Source organism: Macaca mulatta, chromosome 16, assembly GCF_049350105.2.
Source record: "Macaca mulatta isolate MMU2019108-1 chromosome 16, T2T-MMU8v2.0, whole genome shotgun sequence".
NCBI lineage: Eukaryota > Metazoa > Chordata > Mammalia > Primates > Cercopithecidae > Macaca > Macaca mulatta.
Genome location: NC_133421.1, coordinates 53,188,901 through 53,208,685, shown reverse-complemented (window position 1 = coordinate 53,208,685; position 19,785 = coordinate 53,188,901). Strand labels below are relative to the sequence as shown.

The following is a 19,785-nucleotide window of genomic DNA, read 5'->3' as shown; positions in this document are numbered from 1 at the left end:
GGTGGTGGTGACGGTGATGATGGTGGTGAGAGTGGTGGTGGTGGTCATGATGGTGGTGGTGGTGATGATGGGGACGGTGGTGGTGGTGGTGGTGATGATGGAGACGATAGTGGTGGTGGTGGTCATGGTGTTGGTGATGGTCATGGTGATGATGGTGGTGATGGTGGTGATGGTGGTGGTGGTGATGGTGATGATGGTGATGGTGGTGATTGTGGTGGTGGTGATGGTGATGATGGTAGTGATGGTGGTGGGGGTGATGGTGATGATGGTGGTGTGATGGTGATGATGATGATGGTGGTGATGGTGGTGGTGGTGATGGTGATGATGGTGGTGATGGTGGTGATGGTGGTGGTGGTGGTGGTGATGGTGATGATAGTGATGATGATGGTGGTGATGGTGGTAGTGATGGTGGTGGTGGTGATGGTGGTGATGGTGGTGGTGGTGGTGATAATGGTGGTGATGGTGGTGGGGGTGATGGTGATGATGGTGGTGATGGTGGTGGTGGTGGTGATGGTGATGATGGTGGTGATGGTGGTGGTGGTGGTGATGGTGATAGTGATGATGATGGTGGTGGTGGTGGTGGTGATGGTGGTGATGGTGATGGTGACGGTGGTAGTGATGGTGATGATGGTGGAGGTGGTGATTGTGATGATGGTGATAAAGAACAAGAAGGAGGAGGAGGAGAGGGGAAAAGGAGGAGACTAAGGAAGAGGAAGAGTAGACCAAGGAAGAAGAAACACCATCCAGCTGTCGTTTTCTGAGCACTTCCTATGTGTGCCAGGGCAACACTAACTATTTTCCAGGCATTGACTTTTTAAATCCTAGAACCATAAGGAAGGAACCATTACTATCCTTACATTACAAATGAGGAAACTATTCAATCAGGCATTTTTTTTCTAAGGTTATTCAGTCAGTGACTGGAGGACTCATTATCTGAAGTCTGTCTGACTCCCAATTCCAAGTTGACACATTTCTCCAGCCACCGCTTCCTTGTATTTACGTAAGTGGGAGCTGCCTGGAGTGAGGCCTCTGCAGAACCCTGTGTTTGCAGGAGCTAGGCACCCAGGCTCACCAGCAGTGCCTGTCCTACCAAGAATCAGAGGCCTCAGTCACCCCTTGGAGGGTACTACTGTGGGGCTGAACCCAGAAACCTCTCCTTTAACTTCAACTGCACAACACTAATAAGTGTTTTAATTTTTAGAGTCACTTACTATGCACCAGGCTCCCTAGACATCATTATTACCCCAACTTACAGAGGCAGAAGCAAAGAGTCAGTGAGGTTAGGTGACTTGCCCAAGGGCACAGAGCTGGAAATCAGAGAGTCAAACTCAGCTCTGGCCAGTTCCAGAGCTTAAGCATCCAATTACTCCACAGTTCTGTTTTCTGGAAGAAGCCAAGTGAGGGCTTCCAGTGCTAAAAGACAAAGGCCCTTGGGGCAGGGGAGGCCAGCACCCTGGGATTTGGGAGCCAAGCCCAGGCACACCAGAACCCTCACCTAGAATAGAGCTCCAGCAGCTGGAAGAATTAGAAGAGGGATGTAGCCCACTCCTACCCCTCAAAAGCAGAACTTCTATTCCACTGCCAACAGGTGATCCTCTCACTATCTGTGAAAGCTTCCTCAGAGTGATTCCATGCCCACACACACACAGGACTGTGCAACACGGTCCACATAAAGCATGCAGATTTATGGTGGTCAGAAGCCTAGCATACCAACCACTGCCTAGCATGAGTTAGTAGCTTAATCATGCTCAGTTAGCTCCTCTTTAAAATGGGGTTAAAGTGCATACCCTGCAATGACACCAGGGTGTTAAAAGGATCATATGAGGCAATTTATGTTATATTATAAAGAGTGATTAATAGGAGTGTACCCGTGTCAATTCACAGTAGCACAAAATAAACAACAAAGGTATAAGATTTCTCTCACCACAAAGATAAACTACCTGACTATATCTTGTCCTGCTTGGTCCATAAAACTTACAGAGGAGAAATGAAATCCACTGGGCTTACCCTCTGAAGGAATCTTTCTACCTTATCTAACAGGATTTGGAAAGGGGGGAAGATGATGAGGACAGACAGGGAGAAGCAAACGGCCTCATCCAGGCACAGAGGTACAGAGCTGGGGGCATGCTGGGTGTGGGGGGAAAGCTGGGCAGTCCCCTGCTGGTAGGCTGAAAACAGAAACCCCGGGAAAAGGGAAAGACAGAGGGTGGGCTGGGCAGATTGGCAGCCTTGAAGGTTGCAGGAAGGCAGTGGGGAACATGAGCGAGATCTGGGAAAGAAGTTGTTGATCCTGATGACAGTAGCGATGATCGTGGCAGATGTCACAGGTTGACTCCACGAATGCTGAGCCCTCCCGAAGAGACCCGAGTCTCAACAAAATACACTTCTCCAGATTTGGGGTCCAGAGAGAGGTTTTCTGCATGGCAAATAGGGTCACATCCCTCCTCATTTGGGATCACTTTGTGACTCAATAAAAGTTAGGTTCCCCTGTGTGTCCCCCAGCGCTCCTCTCAACCTGGCTCCCCACTATGTCTCCTGCCTCACTCTTGCCACCCCCACTCCAACCCCTAAACTGCTAACCAGCTGGTCCCCCTGAGGCATGGTCCAGAAAATCTCCCAGCCCATGCCATGCTATATCCCCCGCCACTCCCTCAGACAGAGGCCTGGGAGAGAGAAGGAGACGTACCGAGGCTGGTCCTAATCACCTTACACAGGATGAACCCTGTTCCTGTCACAATGGGGTTTGCAGTGAGGGTTCAGCCAGTGCTCCAGGAACTGCTCCTCGGCGCGATGCTCCAGGGCGAGCAGGTGGTGCATGTGTTCCTGTCAAAACAAACCATACTGAAGAAGGCTTCATCCACAGTGACAGCCGAGGGGTCAGCAAGCATGGCGTGGCTCTGGCCCCCTAGACAGGGCAGGATGGGAGGACAGGCAGGAAGGAGAAATCGACAGCCACATCCATGCCTCTCAGTAGGGAAGATCAGTCAGTATGACCCACCCGGTGAGCAAAATAAAGAAGTCTGACAATACTAAGTACTGAGCAGGTGGATCTCCATGAAATCATGGAACAACCACTTCAGAAAACAACTGATTGCCTGTAATCGAGAAATTTCACTCCTACTTCAGTGGACCTCAAACTTTATCAGATACCACAGTCACCCAGAGAGCTTATTACAACACAGATTGCTGGGCCTATCCTATAGTTTCTGACTCAGTGGGTCTTGGGTGGGACTTGAGAAGTTGCATTTCTAACAAGTTCCTAGCTAATAGTTATATTGCTAGTTGCTCTGAGAACAAGAGAAACTCTTATATCAGGAGAGGTATATAAAAATGTTTATAGCAGCAATAAATTTGTCATAGCAAAACACTGGAAACATGCCAAATAGACTCTTACAGGAGAATGAATCAATAAATTATGGTAGGGTTATGCCATGGAATATTACACAGCAGAGAACATAAATTAATTATACTGTAGCTATATACAACAACATAGGTGGGTCTTAGAAATAGCATATTGAGTGAAAAGTCCAAGTAACTACATTTATAGCATGACACTATTTTTATAAAGTTCAAATATGTATAACTAAATCATGTAATATATTACTTATGGCTATATGCATTTCTGATAAAATCATCTTTTTTAAAAGACAAGGGATAAGCAGAAGAAAGCTAGGGTTGCTATGCTAATATCAAACAAAAAGACTTTAAAGTATAAAAAATGTTACTAGAAATAGAGAAGCATTTTGTAAAAATAGTCTGGCAGCTCCTTACAATATTAAACATAGAGTTACCATTTGTACTCCTGGCTAGCAACTGTACTTGTAGGTATATACCCAAGAGAAACAAAAAATGAATGTCCACACAAAAACTTGTACACAGATGTTCACACCAGCATCATTTGTCACAGCCAAAAACCAGAAGCAACCCAAATGTCCACCAACAAATGAATGGATAAATAAAATGTGCTACTTCCATATAATGGAATATTATTTGGCAATTAAAATGAATGAAGCAGTGATCCCTGCTACAATATGGATGAACCTTGAGAACATTATGCTAAGTGACAGAAGCCAGTCACAAAGGACCACACGGTGTACGATTCCATTCTTATGAAAGGTGGCCAGTCCTACACATTAATCTGTCCACAACCGAAAGCAGCTCCTTGCCCTGACTAGTCCTGCCCCTTACTGTGGCCAGCATCTCCATCTACTCAGGAACCCACTCCAGAACATGAACTGTCATTGCCTCCCTCACCCTCAAACTCAACATAGGACTGAGCATTAGAACGTTGAGGCTATCTCCTGAATAGTTCTCAGATGCCCTCCCTCATCTCTGCCACTTCCCTAGGTCAGGGCTTCACCATTGTCCACCAAGGCTGCCGCAGACTCCTGACCCCTCTGTCTGTCTCACACATCTGTGTTGCATTCCTCCCACCCCATGCCTCCTCCCTCCTCCATCCCTGCTCCACTCTGACAGAGTGACCCAAAATGGTCAAAGGTGGCCCACCAGGGCCACCTTCCTCCTCAAAGACGTCACCAGTGCTGTCTGCCTGCAAGGAGTCAGCGCCTGCCTCTACCCATGGGTTTTGTCTGTGGCTCTGAATAATGTACTTGCAAGCCAGCAGATGAGTGCAGCTTTGGGTAGGATTCCCCACCTTCCCCCACTCCTCACAACAGCAGGGAGTGACCCTGCCTTCCCACCTTGGTCTACAATTGTCATTGACAGCCTTTGTTAATCTCTATGCTTCTCAAGAACACAATTTCTCCCTGAAAAGGTTGCCTGAAGAGACTTTAATGAAGAGATCATTCACAGCCATGTGAGTAGGGTTAAGGGAACTATCAAAGAATATTCTAGCACCCAGGGACTAGCAATACGGGGAAGCCATGACCATGCCTAAGTTTGCAGGGCCAAGGGTGGAGAACCCTTAGAGGAGCCAATAGGCCTGGGGCCAGGGGGGTGGGGCTGCTGTGGTCTTGGGGGCACAGCACAGCCTTTGCAAGGCAAGGAGGTAACAGGGAACAAACAGCCCGTCCTCTCCCTCCTCTTCCCCTCAGTCTCCTGCAGGGCCCAATCAGAAGCCAGCCGGCCAGGGAACCAAGGGATTCAGTCTACAGGGGTCAGTCTCCTTGAGCACATAGTGGGGCACAGCAGGGTGGAGGATGGACTGGGGTCAGGGCAGAGAAAACCCACGTCAATGCTAGGATGATGAGGAGTGGCAGGTGTGCTACCACCAGAGAAGGGAGGAGACAGCACAAATAACAGAAGGCCATGACAGGGCCTCTCTGCAACCTGCAGCTCATCAGTCTCTGAATACACCCATCCTTTGCATGAAATTTTTGTCTTTGCATCTCCTCTCTCTCTCAGTTTGCTCATGCTCTGCCCTTTATCAACAGGAATGTCACTTCCAGCCTTTGGGGCTAGCCTTCTCCTCCCAACGTGCCTTGGTCTTCCCCAAAGCCAGTTCAGGCTGTGAATTTTCTGTATATGGGTTACTCACGGCATTATGTGCTACAAGTGATGCATAAAACAGAAAAATGATAAATCAACAGGACCTCTCTTAAATAAAAGAATAAAATGTGATTCCTCTTATCTTAGTTATAAGGTCTCCTCCTTCCCTCTCCATCTTCTGGTGCAATCTCTGGCCTACAAGAACTGCCTATCATACTGAAGGTGGTTCATCATATCTCTGCTTATGGCAACCACATCACTAGTTAAGCAAGAAGCTTCAGCGCACTCCTCTTCCTTGCTCTCCCAGCATCCAAGCAGCCTAACTCCTGTGAATGCTCCTGGATCCCTTCTACCCACCCCAACTGCCTCTGCCCAGCTTAGGCCCCAGCCCAGGCCCCAGCCCTGGGGCTAGACCCCTGCCACAACCTCTGCAGGCTCTTACTACCCCTTGTCTTACCTTCTTCCTCTCGTGGAATTTTTTATTGTTTTGTTTTGTTTTCTTAATAGGCTTTATTTTTTAGAGCAGTTTTAGGTTCGCAGCAAAATTGAGCAGAAATATAGTGTTCCCATATATCCCCTGTCTTCACACAGGCACAGCCTCCCCCACTACCAACATCCTCCACCAGCATGGGATATTTGTTACAGTTGATGCACCTGCATTGACACATCACCATCACCAGTCCATAGTTGACATTAGGGCTCACTCTTGGTATTACACAAAAGCATGGCAGTTGGGCACCATGGCTCACGTCTATAATCCCAGCAATTTGGGAGGCCAAGGTGGGCAGATCGCTCGAGCTCTGGAGTTCGAGACAAGCCTGGGCAACAGGGTGAAACCCTGTCTCTACCAAAAATACAAAAAAAAATTAGCCAGGTGTGGTGATGCATGCCTGTGGTCCCAGCTACTCAGGAGGCTGAGGTGGGAGGACCTCTTGAACCCAGGAGGTGGAGGTTGCAGTGGGCTGAGATCGCACCATGGCACTCCAGCCTGGGCGACAGTGCGAGCTTTTGTCTCAAAAATAAATAAATAAATAAAAATAAAAATAAAAGCATGGCACCTACATCTGCTTCTGATAAGGACCTCAGGAAGCTTCCACTCATGGCAGAAGGTGAAGGGGAGCTGATATATGCAGATCACATGGTGAGACAGGAGGCAAGAAAAAGAGGAGGTGCCAGGCTCTTTGCAACAATCTTCTCATGGGAACTAAGAGTGAAAACTCCCTCATTACCACCATTCATGAGGGATCCACCTCCATGACTCAAACACCTCCCACAAGGCCCCACCTCCAACACTGGGGATCAAATTTCAACATGAGACTTGGTGGGGCCAAACAAACCACATACAAACCCTAGCACTACCATTGCAATATCAGCAATATCACACGGAACAGTTTCACTGCCCTAAAAATCTGCTTTGCTCTGCCTGTTCATCTGCCCAACCCCTGGCAACCGCTGATCTTTATACTGTCTCTATAGTTTTGCCTTTCCCAGAATGTCATGTAGTTAGAATCATAGAACATGTAATCGAATTTTCAGATTGGTTTCTTTTCTTTAGTAATATGCATTGAAGTTTAATTCCATGTCTTTCTATGGCTTGATAGCTCATTTTGTTTTAGGGTTGAATAATATTCCATTATCTGGATGTACCATGGTTCATTTATTCACTCATCAGGACATCTTGGTTGCTTCCAAGTTGGAGCAACTATGAATAAAACTGCTATAAACATGTGAGTGCAGGTTTTGTGTGGATCTAAGTTTTCAGCTCCTTTGGGTAAACACCAGGGAGTGTGATTATTGAATAGTATGTTAAGAGTAGGTCTGGTTTTGTAAGAAACTGTCAAACTGTCTTCCAAAGTAGCTGCATCGCTTTGCATTTCCACCAGCAATGAGTGAGAGTTCTGTTGCTTCACATCCTCACTAGCATTTGGTGTTGTCCGTGTTCCAGATTTTGGCCATTCTAATAGGTGTATAGTGGCATCTCACTGCTGTTTTAAGTTGCATTTCCCTAATGATGTATGATGTTTCACATGCTTACTTGCCATCTGTATATCTTCTTCAGTAGATGTCCATTCAAGTCTTTTGTCAGAATGGGTTTTTAAAATATAAAAAACAAAAATAGCTTTATTCGTTTTTATTTTTATCACAACAGTGATACATATTACTTTCTTAAAGTCACGTAAAAAAAAAAAGAAAGTTATAAAAAAAGGCTGAAAAATCCCTCTTGATTTTTCCATATCCTGTTGCAAAGTGATTTTTTTTTCTTTTTTTTTTTTAGATGGAGTCTCACTCTGTCACCCAGGCTGGAGTGCAGTGGCACCATCTCGGCTTACTGCAAGCTCCACCTCCTGGGTTCACGCCGTTCTCTTTTTTTTTTTTTTTTTTTTTTTTTTTTTTGAGACGGAGTCTCACTCTGTCACCCAGGCTGGAGTGCAGTGGCCGGATCTCAGCTCACTGCAAGCTCCGCCTCCCGGGTTCACGCCATTCTCCTGCCTCAGCCTCCCGAGTAGCTGGGACTACAGGCGCCCGCCACCTCGCCCGGCTAGTTTTTTGTACTTTTTAGTAGAGATGGGGTTTCACCGTGTTAGCCAGGATGGTCTTGATCTCCTGACCTCGTGATCCACCTGCCTTGGCCTCCCAAAGTGCTGGGACTACAGGCGTGAGCCACTGCGCCCAGTCACAGGGTGATACATTTTTTTAATTCACCCACATTGCTTCTTCACTTAAAATGCCTGCATGCCTCCCACTGGGCTCAGGAGAAAGTTCTGATTCCTTAATGTGGCTAAGGGCTTTTCATGACCCAGCTATACCCATCTCCTGAGCCTCTTCACTCACCATCAATACACTTGAGCTTTGTTCTCCATATTTCCCTGAACGGGCCATGCTTGCTGTTCTTTCTAAGGCTTCCAAAGCACCTGTTGTTTGCTCTGCCTAGAACACCCCTGTACCTTCTTATTTTCCCATCTCATCCTTACCTGACTTTTCAGACCTCAGCTTAGATGTTACTTCCTCTAGGAAACCTTCTCAGATTCCCCGTGACCCCACTTCTCTGGGTCCCCAAAGCTCCATAGACTTTTCCCAGCGTAGCCCTCCCTGGTCATTCTGTGTGGCAGTGAGCTCTCCCTGAGAGTGGGGACTTTATTGGCCTGCCTCATATTGTTTAGTGGAGGTAGTAGGTGGGTTGGCTCATATATTGGTATCAAAATTTGATGTTCCAGCTGGGTATGGTGGTGCACACCTGTAGTCCTTGCTACTCAGGAGGCTAAGGCGAGAGGATTACTTAAGCCCAGGAGTTTGAGGCTTCAGTGAACTATGATGATGCCACTGCACTCCAGAGCAGGCAACAGAGGAAGACTCAAGCAAAACTCAAAACAAAAACAAAAAACTTGATGTTATTTTTTGTTCCTTCCAAAAGAGAATGGATAGAGAAGGAAATGATTTTTAACTTGGAGTGTGTTTTTGATATTGTCCTGAAGGAAATGTTGGTGCTGTAATTATAGGATGTGAACCATTGCAAAGTATGCATAGAACGGGTCCATACAAACTGCAGAAGAATAATCAGAGAAGTGGCATTTCACCTTAAGAAAGAGTAGACATACTCAGTCGTACTTGTGATGTGATTAAATTGTTTTTGGCATGTATCAATATCATAAAAATTCTAAATCATGGAAACCTTCCTATGGCATTAAGAAGGCTTTAACGAAGGGTCCACTTTAGAACTCTAAGTTTTTAAGTTTTTAGAACACCCTCTAGGAACTCTGCATTCTATATCAAATGTAGTCATTTAAAAAGAAAAAAAAAAAAGATGTGCAAAGGAAGGAATTATGAAGTGTCCAACTTTTCTGATTTTTTTTCTTTCCCCCAGGACCCATGCAGTTTGGATTTGTTTTGGTTATGGTTGTTGTTTTCATTTAACTCATCAAAATACACTCAGTGTTCTGGCAGGGAGTCTGGGTCAGCTGGGGTAGAAGGCAGATGGTGAGAGGGCTCCTTGTAGGATCCAACAATGATTCCCTGGCTGCTTTCTGAACATGTTTGCAGATTTTGGGCTGAGCTCCTTCCCTATCCAGGGAGTCTTTGGCCAGAAGAATAGTAATTGGGAGGAACAGGAAGGCCGTGTGCAGTCTTATAAATAAGGAACAACAAGTTCCCAGCACATAACTTTACTTGTTCAACTATTCTGTGGAAGCAGCACACTGAAGGAACCCCTGCTGCCTGCTTCTTGCTGGCCTGTTGGCCAGACAGGGAGGAATAGAGGCTAAGAGTCTCAGTCTCCTTCAAACCTGGACTCTGTCATTATTGCTTTACCTCTCCAGCCTCAATTTGTTCATCTGCAAGACGGGGATTGCACTAGCACTTGCTTCCTTAAGGTAGTTAACTTGCTTCCTTGGGTTAGATATTAAATGAAATGGTGCAAATAAAGTTTTGTGTCAAATAAGTAGCCTGCATTTGTCCCTCTAGGTCCATTCTCTCCCCCTTTTCACCTGGCTGTGGGACCCAGATTAATTGTCGGCATAGACTCCCTTGGCCTGTGGCTTCTGGTTGGGTTTCATCAGTGGGAGGTACCAGAACAGATTAGAGGGTAGGAGGAGGGAGAGGTCAGAGTATTCAATCCCCTAGTTCCTCCCCAAGGAGTCACAGCCACACCAAGCATAAATACAATCACAAAAGAAATCATTTAAGCTTGAATGTCATCTTTTTAAAGAATTTCCACAGTTCACCCCAGCAATTGGCTGCATCCCTCTCCTGAAGGCCACAGCTCCTAGGAGGCTGTCCTCTCCAGCTCCGGGAACCATCTGCCTCCCTTACTCCTTCATGGTCTAGAGACTGTTAACCCTGATCCTTTATCATTTCTTGTTGGTTAACCTTAATCCTGCCCACGCCTTTGTAAAAAGTCTCTTTATTAAACACTCTTCAGGTACCCCATCTCCTGCTGGGACCCCAATACTCCAGCGGCTTGGCACACCATTCCTGGAATGTAGTAGGAACGCATTAAATGCTAGCTGTTAACTTTGGTTACTATTAGATAACAAAGATCTGAGTACACACCAAGGTTGTGAAGGAGAGCATCTTTCCCAGGAACTGGTACACAGGAAACTTTCCGTAAAGGCTTGTTGAAGAAAAGACTACAGCATCATTCTTCAAAGCGTGATCTGTGCTCCCCTCAGGGGCCCATAAGGCCAAATAAGTTTTAGAATAACACTCAGACATTATTTGTCTTCTTGCTGTATTGGCATTTTCACTGATGTGCCAAGGCAGTGGTAGGTAAAATGACTGGCACATTAGCAGGAATCCAGGCAGTGGTACCCAATTCTATTAGCAGTCATCGTATCCTTCCCCACCACACACTCACAGTATGAAAATAAAAATAAAACATTCTTAAAATGCCAGTTGCCCTGAAGAATGCCCTGGTGAAACAGTATACAGCAACCCAAATGGGCATATGCAGGCAGTACTTCTGCTGTATGACAAAGTGCAATGATTTTCACAAGGAAAAGCACATGTGCAATTGCTGGTGCTGAACTGGCTATGCATGTTTTATGTGCACATTGGGCAGACATCTTGACAATGAATGAAGTAAGCCTGTCACCTCAAGGAAAACAATTTACAGTATTTATTAAATTGAGCTTCCCAGAGGAAACCGGATTTTTGAAAACTTGCATCTGCTACAGGAGGCTGGCAACTTCCCAATACTTAAAGACATTTATAATGAGATCACTGGTGATATTAACGAATGTCACTACTGATACACAGCACCTTTTATAATTATATACTCATTTGCATCTTTACTCATTTAATCTCTGTCCCTCTCAGTCAAATATCCAACCAGTTTTTTTATGGCAGTGACCAAAGTATATCTGGTCTATGACTTAGTGCTTAGCACACAGTAGGACCACAACAAAGCTCACTGGAAAGATGTATAAAGGAGCAAATGAATAAATAAAATAACTGTTCTTTCCCCATAATCTTGCTAAATCCTCCTTGGAAATGTCTTGACATCTGTGTCAATCTGCTCATTATAACAGCCTAGGCCAAATGTACATTAAAAGCATCAAAAAGTAATATATATTTCACACTCCTAAACACCAACTGAAATAATCACTGAAGAAAAACAACCAAAACAGACACACATTGAGAACAAGAAAGAAATCAGCACTGGTTTCCATGACATTTCACAATTTACTTAAAATGTTAGGAAAATGAATATGCCACAAACGCCTAAAAAGCAATCATTAGTCAAATCAAAAGGCAAATTGCAAATCTCCTGAAAACCACAAATTCAACAATTGCACTGGCTGAGTTAGAAATGACCCGACATTAGTGATAATCTCAAATGTTCCTGGAGCAAGGAAGAAGAGGTATATGGAAAATAAGTTTTAATTTCTTCAGATTCCTTTCTCCAAGTGGGGGGGGGTATAAATTAAAGCAAAACAAAACCAATATCTGTGTTCCATGTCACATGCCAACTGTAATGATTTAAATATTTCTCAGTAACTAGAACAGAAATTAAAAGTAGTCCTTTATTATGGCTCTGGACTGGTGTGATAACGAACTTGTCTTCTTGCTGTATTGGCATTTTCACTGATGTGCCAAGGCAGTGGTAGGTAAAATGACTGGCGCCTTAGCAGGAATCCAGGCAGTGGTACCCAATTCTATTAGCAGTCATTGTATCCTTCCCCACCACACACTCACAGTATGAAAATAAAAATAAGGCCGGGCGCAGTGGCTCACGCCTGTAATCCCAGCACCTTGGGAGGCCGAGACGGGCGGATCACGAGGTCAGGAGATCGAGACCATCCTGGCTAACACGGTGAAACCCCGTCTCTACTAAAAAGAAGTACAAAAAACTAGCCGGGCGAGGTGGCGGGCGCCTGTAGTCCCAGCTACTCGGGAGGCTGAGGCGGGAGAATGGCGTAAACCCGGGAGGCGGAGCTTGCAGTGAGCGGAGATCCGGCCACTGCACTCCAGCCTGGGCGACAGAGCGAGACTCCGTCTCAAAAAAAAAAAAAAAAAAAAAAGAAAATAAAAATAAAACATTCTTTTATACGTTTGTAAATAAAACATTCTTTAATACTCGCCAGAACTTGACCTATGCTGAGAATCATAAAGTGGACAGTTATTCTATCGAGGCAGGGCCTTTTTCCAAGAAGGCAAAATCCTTCCCGTGACATTTTTGCAGAATTAAAGATCCATCAGCATTTGGAAAAATTATTTTGCTCATTAGTACAAGCAAGGTAATCCCATAGATAGAATGGTGGCTCAGAACTTAACTGCACTGGAACACTGAAGGCTCAGCCCTGAAGGAAGGCAGAACAGTGCTGTGGGCAATTTACACCTCAGTCACTCCAAACTGGCCTTTGAGGTAATGGGGAACAAAAGGGTAATGGAGTTACTACACACATTTGTCAAAGAGCTAAACATGAAAGTATATTTTACAAAGTCTACTTATAATAAAGCTAATATGATTTATGCTTGCCAAACAAGAACATTCCTTAAAGGATCACAGGCCAAAATGGAATACTTCCTAGGAAAGTGTATTCCCAGGTTTCACAAGCACTTACAAATATAATCACAAAAGAAATAATTTAAGCTTGAATGTCATCTTTTTAAAGAATTTCCACAGGTCAATCGAGCAATTGGCAAACAACCTCTTCCCTAAAATTTGAGTAGATTAAGAGAAATTTAATGAGTCTAAGTGAGGCAATAGAAAATTTTTTTTGGAATAACCTTTGGGTTTTACAGCAGAGCTATATCCCACAAAATTTCTACCCTGGAGAGAAGCAAAGAAGGGAATGGAAAGAAGTAACAATCATTTAGTAAATGCCAATACTGTACTGTGCTTGGTGGTGGGGACCCAGAAGTGAAACAACTAGTCCATCTCCTCAAGTAATTTACAACAGTCTAGTAGAGAGACACTAAAGAGTCAAAAATAGCAACCTTGTGCTGCAAGTGCTATGCTAGTGGGATGTTTTGATTTACTAGGGGGAGGCACCAAGAAGGCTCTCAAAAACGACATCATTTAAGGTGAGTTTCTGGGGATGAATAAGAGTTAACCAGGTAAACAAGAGCAGAAGATACAACTACAAAAGCAGATGCCATGGGAGGAGAACTTGCAACACACCATCATCCCACATACATTGTTTCTAGTCATGGATTTCCAATGCCAATGAATGGCACTAAGTTGCCTATACAAAACCCTACAGGTTATTTTTTATCCCTACTCCTCCCTGCCTGCACCCAGTCCTCCTGCCCCAGCAACAGCCCACTGGTCTCCAATTCAAGATACAATAATCATGTTCCCATCATATCTTTACCTTAAAACCTCTACTAGAATACTGTCTCAGAAGACAGTTACATTGAATACTAAACATAACATGAATTGTTTAAAGTCTTTTGGAAAATAATTCAGTAATATATACTAAAAGTTTTTTAAATACTCTGATTCTTGGACCTAGTAATTCATTTTCTGGGAATATACCCATAGAAAATACTTTAAAATATTAAAAGTACTTTATGCACAAAAACGTCCTGAGTGTTGTTTATAACAGAAAAATATTGGAAATGATCCAACTATCTAACAAAAGAGGATAATTCAGTAACATTATGGTTACAAATAGCTTATAATAGTACGAGGACATGTGTATGTTAATATTAAGGGAAAAAACAGGACAGAAAATTGTAGATACTTTTTAAAAATATATACGAAGACTAAAAGGAAACACAGTTTTTACATGCCTGTCTTTGGGGAGAAGGGGCAGGACTACAGTTGATTTTCCTTTTTTTTTTTTTTTTTTTTTTTTGAGAGGGAGTCTTGCTCTGTCGCCCAGGCTGGAGTGCAGTGGCGCAATCTCGGTTCACTGCAAGCTCCACCTCCCGGGTTCACACCATTCTCCTGCCTGCTGAGGCATCCCAAGTAGCTGGGACTACAGGTACCCACCACCACGCCCAGCTAGTTTTTTGTATTTTTAGTAGAGACGGGGTTTCACTGTGTTAGCTGGGATGGTCTCAATCTCCTGACCTCGTGATCTGGCTGCCTCGGCCTCCCAAAGTGCTAGGTTTACAGGCGTGAGCCACCACACCCGGCCTACAATTGATTTTCTTTCATTCTTTTGACTCTTTCTTGGCTTCCAATTTTTCAATAGTATATGTGAAAGTTTTAAATATTTTTAATTATACAAGTAATTACTCTAGTATACAATTCAAACATCAAATCACTACCTTTAATCCTAGTCTCCTAAATGAGATGATACAGTTAAAAGTCAACTGATTACCTCTCTAGACCTTCTTTTAGAAATTTACATGCATATCGATGTACCTATATAAATATTGCATCATATAGTATTGTTTTGGGTGTGAGTCCCAGGAAGGCAGAATTTTACTCTGTTACCCAGGTTGGAGTGCAGCAATCATAGCTCACTTCAGCCTTGAACTCCTGGGCTCAATCGATCTCCCACCTCAGCCTCTCCTGAGTAGCTGGAACTACAGGTGCATGCCACCCCACCTGACCAGGACTGTGAATTTTATTCAGAGTAAGACAGGAAGTCATTGGCAGGTTTTGTGCAGGAGAGGGTCATGATCTTGTTTACACTTTAAGAAATAACTCTGACTGCTCCATTGAGAGCAAGACAGGAAGTAGGGAGACCATGACAAGATTATTGCTTAGTCCACTCTACAAATAATTGTGGTGGAGGTGGCGGTGGAGGGTGAGAAGTAGTCAGGTTCTGGATTTGGAGGTGGTCCCATTAGCCCAATGTGGAACGCTAAGGCAGCAGTCATTATGAGGGTAAAACAGGGAATTTTGTTTGGGGCTGTTAGATCTGAAATGCTTGTTAAATATTCCAGTACAAACAGTGGTATGGAGTGGACAGTCATGTAAATGACCGGGAAGAAGTCAGGCTAGAGATAGAAGTGTGCACCATCAGCAGGGAGGTGAGCTTTAAAGCCACATGGAGGGCAAAGCCCTGGGACCCCCTGACATTTAAACAACTGTCAGAGGCCAAGAATCCAGTAAAGGAAACCTAGCAGCAGGAGCCACCAAGTGGAATGAGAAGCTTGGGCGAGGCATGCTGGGAAAGTAGAAACCAAGTGAGCAGAATGCCCAAAAGGAAGAAAGAGAGATCAATTGTGTCAAAAACTAACATGCACTTGTTCCCAGTCCCAGGATGCCAGGAGCAGAGATGGACCACCTTTGCAGTTCTCCAGGGTGAACAGGGATCACCTGGGGGTTAGCAAGGCACAGATTTGCCTTCAGGAAGTGTGGAGAGGAGCCTGGGTCTGCATGTCTGACGGGATCCCAGATAAGGCCCGTGCAGCCCAGCTGGGGATCATATTTTGAACAGCAAGAGTTTAGACTACAATCCTGAAAATCAACATAAGCACATTCATCACTAAGGAAACCTTCAAGGAAAGCTCAGAATATTTTTCCACCTTCTTCCCTCTAAACCCAAACCTAGCCCTTCTTTTCGCACAGCCTGATCTTCATTAATTTCTCCCCAAGCAGATGTTTTTTCTCTGTCAGGATCTTGAGCCTTCATTATACCATGAGCTCTCTAACATGATGGGGCCACTTTGGCTAAAGTAGAAAGTCAAGAGAATCGCTTGAGCCCAGGAGGCCGAGACTGCAGTGAGCCATGATTGCACCACTGCACTCCAGCCTGGGCAACACAGTGAGATCCTGTCTCAAAAATAAATAAATAAATAGTAGCAAGTCAATTCAGCTGAAACCTACGTGCCTCCAAAAGCGATGTCCCCAAGCAAATTAGTTCCAGCCTTCGGAGAGTGTTCATCCCATTCCTGTGAAGTCTAGAACCCTACTCTCCAAAATCTCTGAAAATGTGGGGTCAAGTTTATTCTGAATTATTCTCCTAACCAATTTCTCTACCCCTGCAACTTCCACATTCTAGGCAGTCCCTTGCTCTCGTCAGCCCCCACCACCCATACAATAACCCCCTGCCATCCACCATTCCCTCAAGGAACTACTAACACAAAGTTTCTGTATGTAGCGGACTTGTCCTAAGGTTTGGGGGTAGCAGTGGGTAATAACATCACAGAGCAGAAATCAACTTTAAACTCAGTGTTGAGAGTTACCATAAAATAAATGTATCAGTTATTCCTGCTGCTGGGAATTTCAGTGGTTTGCCCTCCTTGGGTTCTACCTTCCCACCTTCTACTTCATACGCTACCCCTATTCGCTGCCTCCATACACTCAAAATCCCTCCTTCTCTCTTACCCAGAGCCATCTGTCTCCCTCTGATCTCCCTCTCCATCCCCTCTGGGCCTTGTCTTCGTCCATCTAGGGTTCCCACAGGTGTCTGTGCTCCTCTGAATTGAATACTGGCCCTCCCTACACTACAGGGTTACCCAGCAATCTTCTCAAAAGCACTTTGTCCTTCCCACCACCAAGTCGGAAAAGAACAGCTTGTTGCAGTGAATCAGCAGGATCTATGTCAAACAGTCTAGCCCTTTGTGTGCACGGGCACAGCTTGTCTCAACCTGTTTCCAAAATGCCTATAAATCCACAGAAGCCAACCTCTGACAATATTTAAGCCAAGTGTTAAGTTTATAAACATGGCTCAGTAGATCTTCATGGGGAGAGACTTCTGCAAATCTTCATACTTGTTTTCATTTTGAATTCTTAACACCTCCCCTAAAGCACCATTTGTTTACCCTCATCAGTGGCCTCTTCCCTCTCTGAAAGTGTTTTCTTTTGCACAGTCCCTTAACACGGAGAAGCAAAATAAAATAACCTGACCAGTCATCTCCTGGTAATTTAGAGTGTGGAGGGTTGTGTGTGAGGGTGTGTGGGTCTGTTCTCAAGGGCACATGCATTCTCCAATGATCACAAACTCTACTCATTTGCCAAAGTCCACTTGTTTGTCTGCTGGGTACCATGGCAAGAAGGTGCAATAGTGCATCCAAAACGTCACTTCCTATTTCCCAGGTATGACAGCATCTAAAGGCAAGCATTTAAGAGGCTGCATCCTGAACTTCTAAAGGGCCCCTGGAAACAAGATCTAATCACATCATTCCCCTGCTTGAAATCCCTGCACAGTTCCCCCACCGTGTACAGAAACCCAACTCTGCTGTGGCATCCAAGGACCTTCCAACCCAGCCTCACAACAACACCTGGTGATGCCATCTGCCATCACTCCACACAACCGAGGTCCTCAAGTCAAGGTGAGAGAAGAGGGGGCTGGAACTCAGACCTTCTGAAAAAATACTCAGCAAGGCCTTTTCAAAATACACAAACACAAACCCTCACACACGCCTCACACATACACCCTCACACACACCCCTCACACACACCTTCACACATACACAGCCTCACACACACCCCTCACACACAATCTCACACACACTCCTCATACACACCCTCATCCACAGATCCCTCACACACACTCCTCACACACAACCTCACACACACACCCCTTATACACACTCTCACCCACAGACCCCTCACACACACCCCTCACACACCCCTTACACACATTCACACACTCCTCACACATACACCCTCACATACCCCTCTACATGCACTCACATACACCCCTCACACACAGACCCCTCACACACACCCCACATACACACCCTCACACATACACCCTCACACACACCCTTCTACACACACACACCTCACACACAGACCCCTCACACACTCACACACTCCTTACACATACACCTTCACACACTCACACACCCCTTACACATATACTCTCACACACACCTGCACCCTCACACACCTCTCAGACCCCTCACACACACCCCTTACACACACCCTCACACACACCTTCACACATCCCTCACACATACTCCTCACTCATACCCTCACACACACTCCTTGCACAGACCCCTCACACACACCCCTCAGACATCCCTCATACACCCTTACACACACATCCTTCACACACCCCTCACACTTCTCACACACAACCTCACACTCCTTGCACAGACCCCTCACACACACCCCCACACACTCCTACCTCACACACACTCCTTGCACACACCCCTCACACACACCCTCACACACACCCTCACACACACCGCCGCACCCCTCACATACATCCTCACACACATGCATCCCTCTCCCACACCCCTCATGCACCCTCCCACACCTTCACATACTCCTGACACATATACCCCTCATACAATTCTCATATTTGAATACGCACACCCTCACACACACACCCCTCACACACACAAACCCCTCACACGCACAAACCCCTCACACACACCCCTCACACATATACACACCCCTCACACATCCCTCACACACACCTCTCACACACATTCACACGCACATACACAGACACAATACTGGCAGCCAAATTCACAGCATGGTGCATCCATCCCACCCTCTTCCCGAGCAAGGGACATCTGTGCGCAGCTGTTCTTGGCCTACACTCAGAAACAGGGAGGGTGAGGAGGTCTTGGCAAAAGGCAAAGAGCCAGAAGGGCTGGCTCCTAGGAGGCAAAGGCCTGAGCCTCTGAACTCCCTCCTTCCCAGGCTACAAAGATGTGGGCCCGTACAGCAGCTCTAGTGCCAGCCTCTGACCTCCCCTGGCCAGAGGTCCAGCCTCTTCGGCTCCTCACCACCCAAGGACAAACCTGAGGCCACTGCCTCTTATGCTCCAACTGGGAGTGCAGGGCCAGGATCATTTTTACAGTCACAGTTAAATGCAGTAAATTACCTCTTTTTACGTGCCAGTGACTGGCATTATTAATTTTGCTTTCAGTAAATCCATAAAAGAAGAAGTCAACAAGGAGACCCAAGAGGCATGAGTGGGTCAAATAAGTAAGTCGAGGATGTGGAATACTCCCGGCAGCAGGGCCAGCATGAGGTGAGAGGCCTGTGGTTTCTAGGGACACCCCTCCAGGGGCCTCAAAATAAACTGCCTGACTCCTCACTCGGGTTGGTATCCTGCTGCCTCTGGCTCTTCTGCCACATTGCAGACTGGCACCAAGAAACCTGTGTCAGCCCCAAGGTTCTATCCAGAGCCCTACAATATGAGACCTGAAATTAGACATTCTGGAATCTAGGCCAGATTCCAGCCAAACTCTGCATTTTACAGATGAAAAAACTAGGCTTCCAAAAGAGGGAGTGACTTACCCAAAGTCCACAACTAGTTAGCGGCAGAATATGGCCTGGAAGTGCACTGGGTGGAATGTTCTTCCCGCCTCATCCCTACCCCCTGCACTGCCTGAGAACTCCTAGTCATCCTTCAAGCCACAGCTGGGGGTCACCTCCTCTGGGAAGCCTTCCCAGCCTCCCCTTTCCTTCCAGTTAGAGCTCGAGACTCTCTGCTTGCAGAGCCACAGTTCATTGTACCACATAACCTTGTT

At 45.6% G+C, this 19,785-nt stretch overlaps 1 protein-coding gene across 4 annotated transcripts in view; it reads right to left on the bottom strand.

Moving 5' to 3' along the window:
* The window catches only part of C16H17orf67 (chromosome 16 C17orf67 homolog), a 42,715-nt gene that overhangs the window by 1,025 nt on the left and 21,905 nt on the right, over window positions 1–19,785 (bottom strand). For all 4 annotated transcript variants that reach the window (XM_028836316.2, XM_077971014.1, XM_028836317.2 and 1 more), the window contains one exon: window positions 2,687–2,823. In XM_028836316.2, the coding sequence (XP_028692149.1) occupies window positions 2,707–2,823 (117 nt within the window). In that variant the 3' untranslated portion in view covers window positions 2,687–2,706. The remainder of the gene's footprint in view (window positions 1–2,686; window positions 2,824–19,785) is intronic.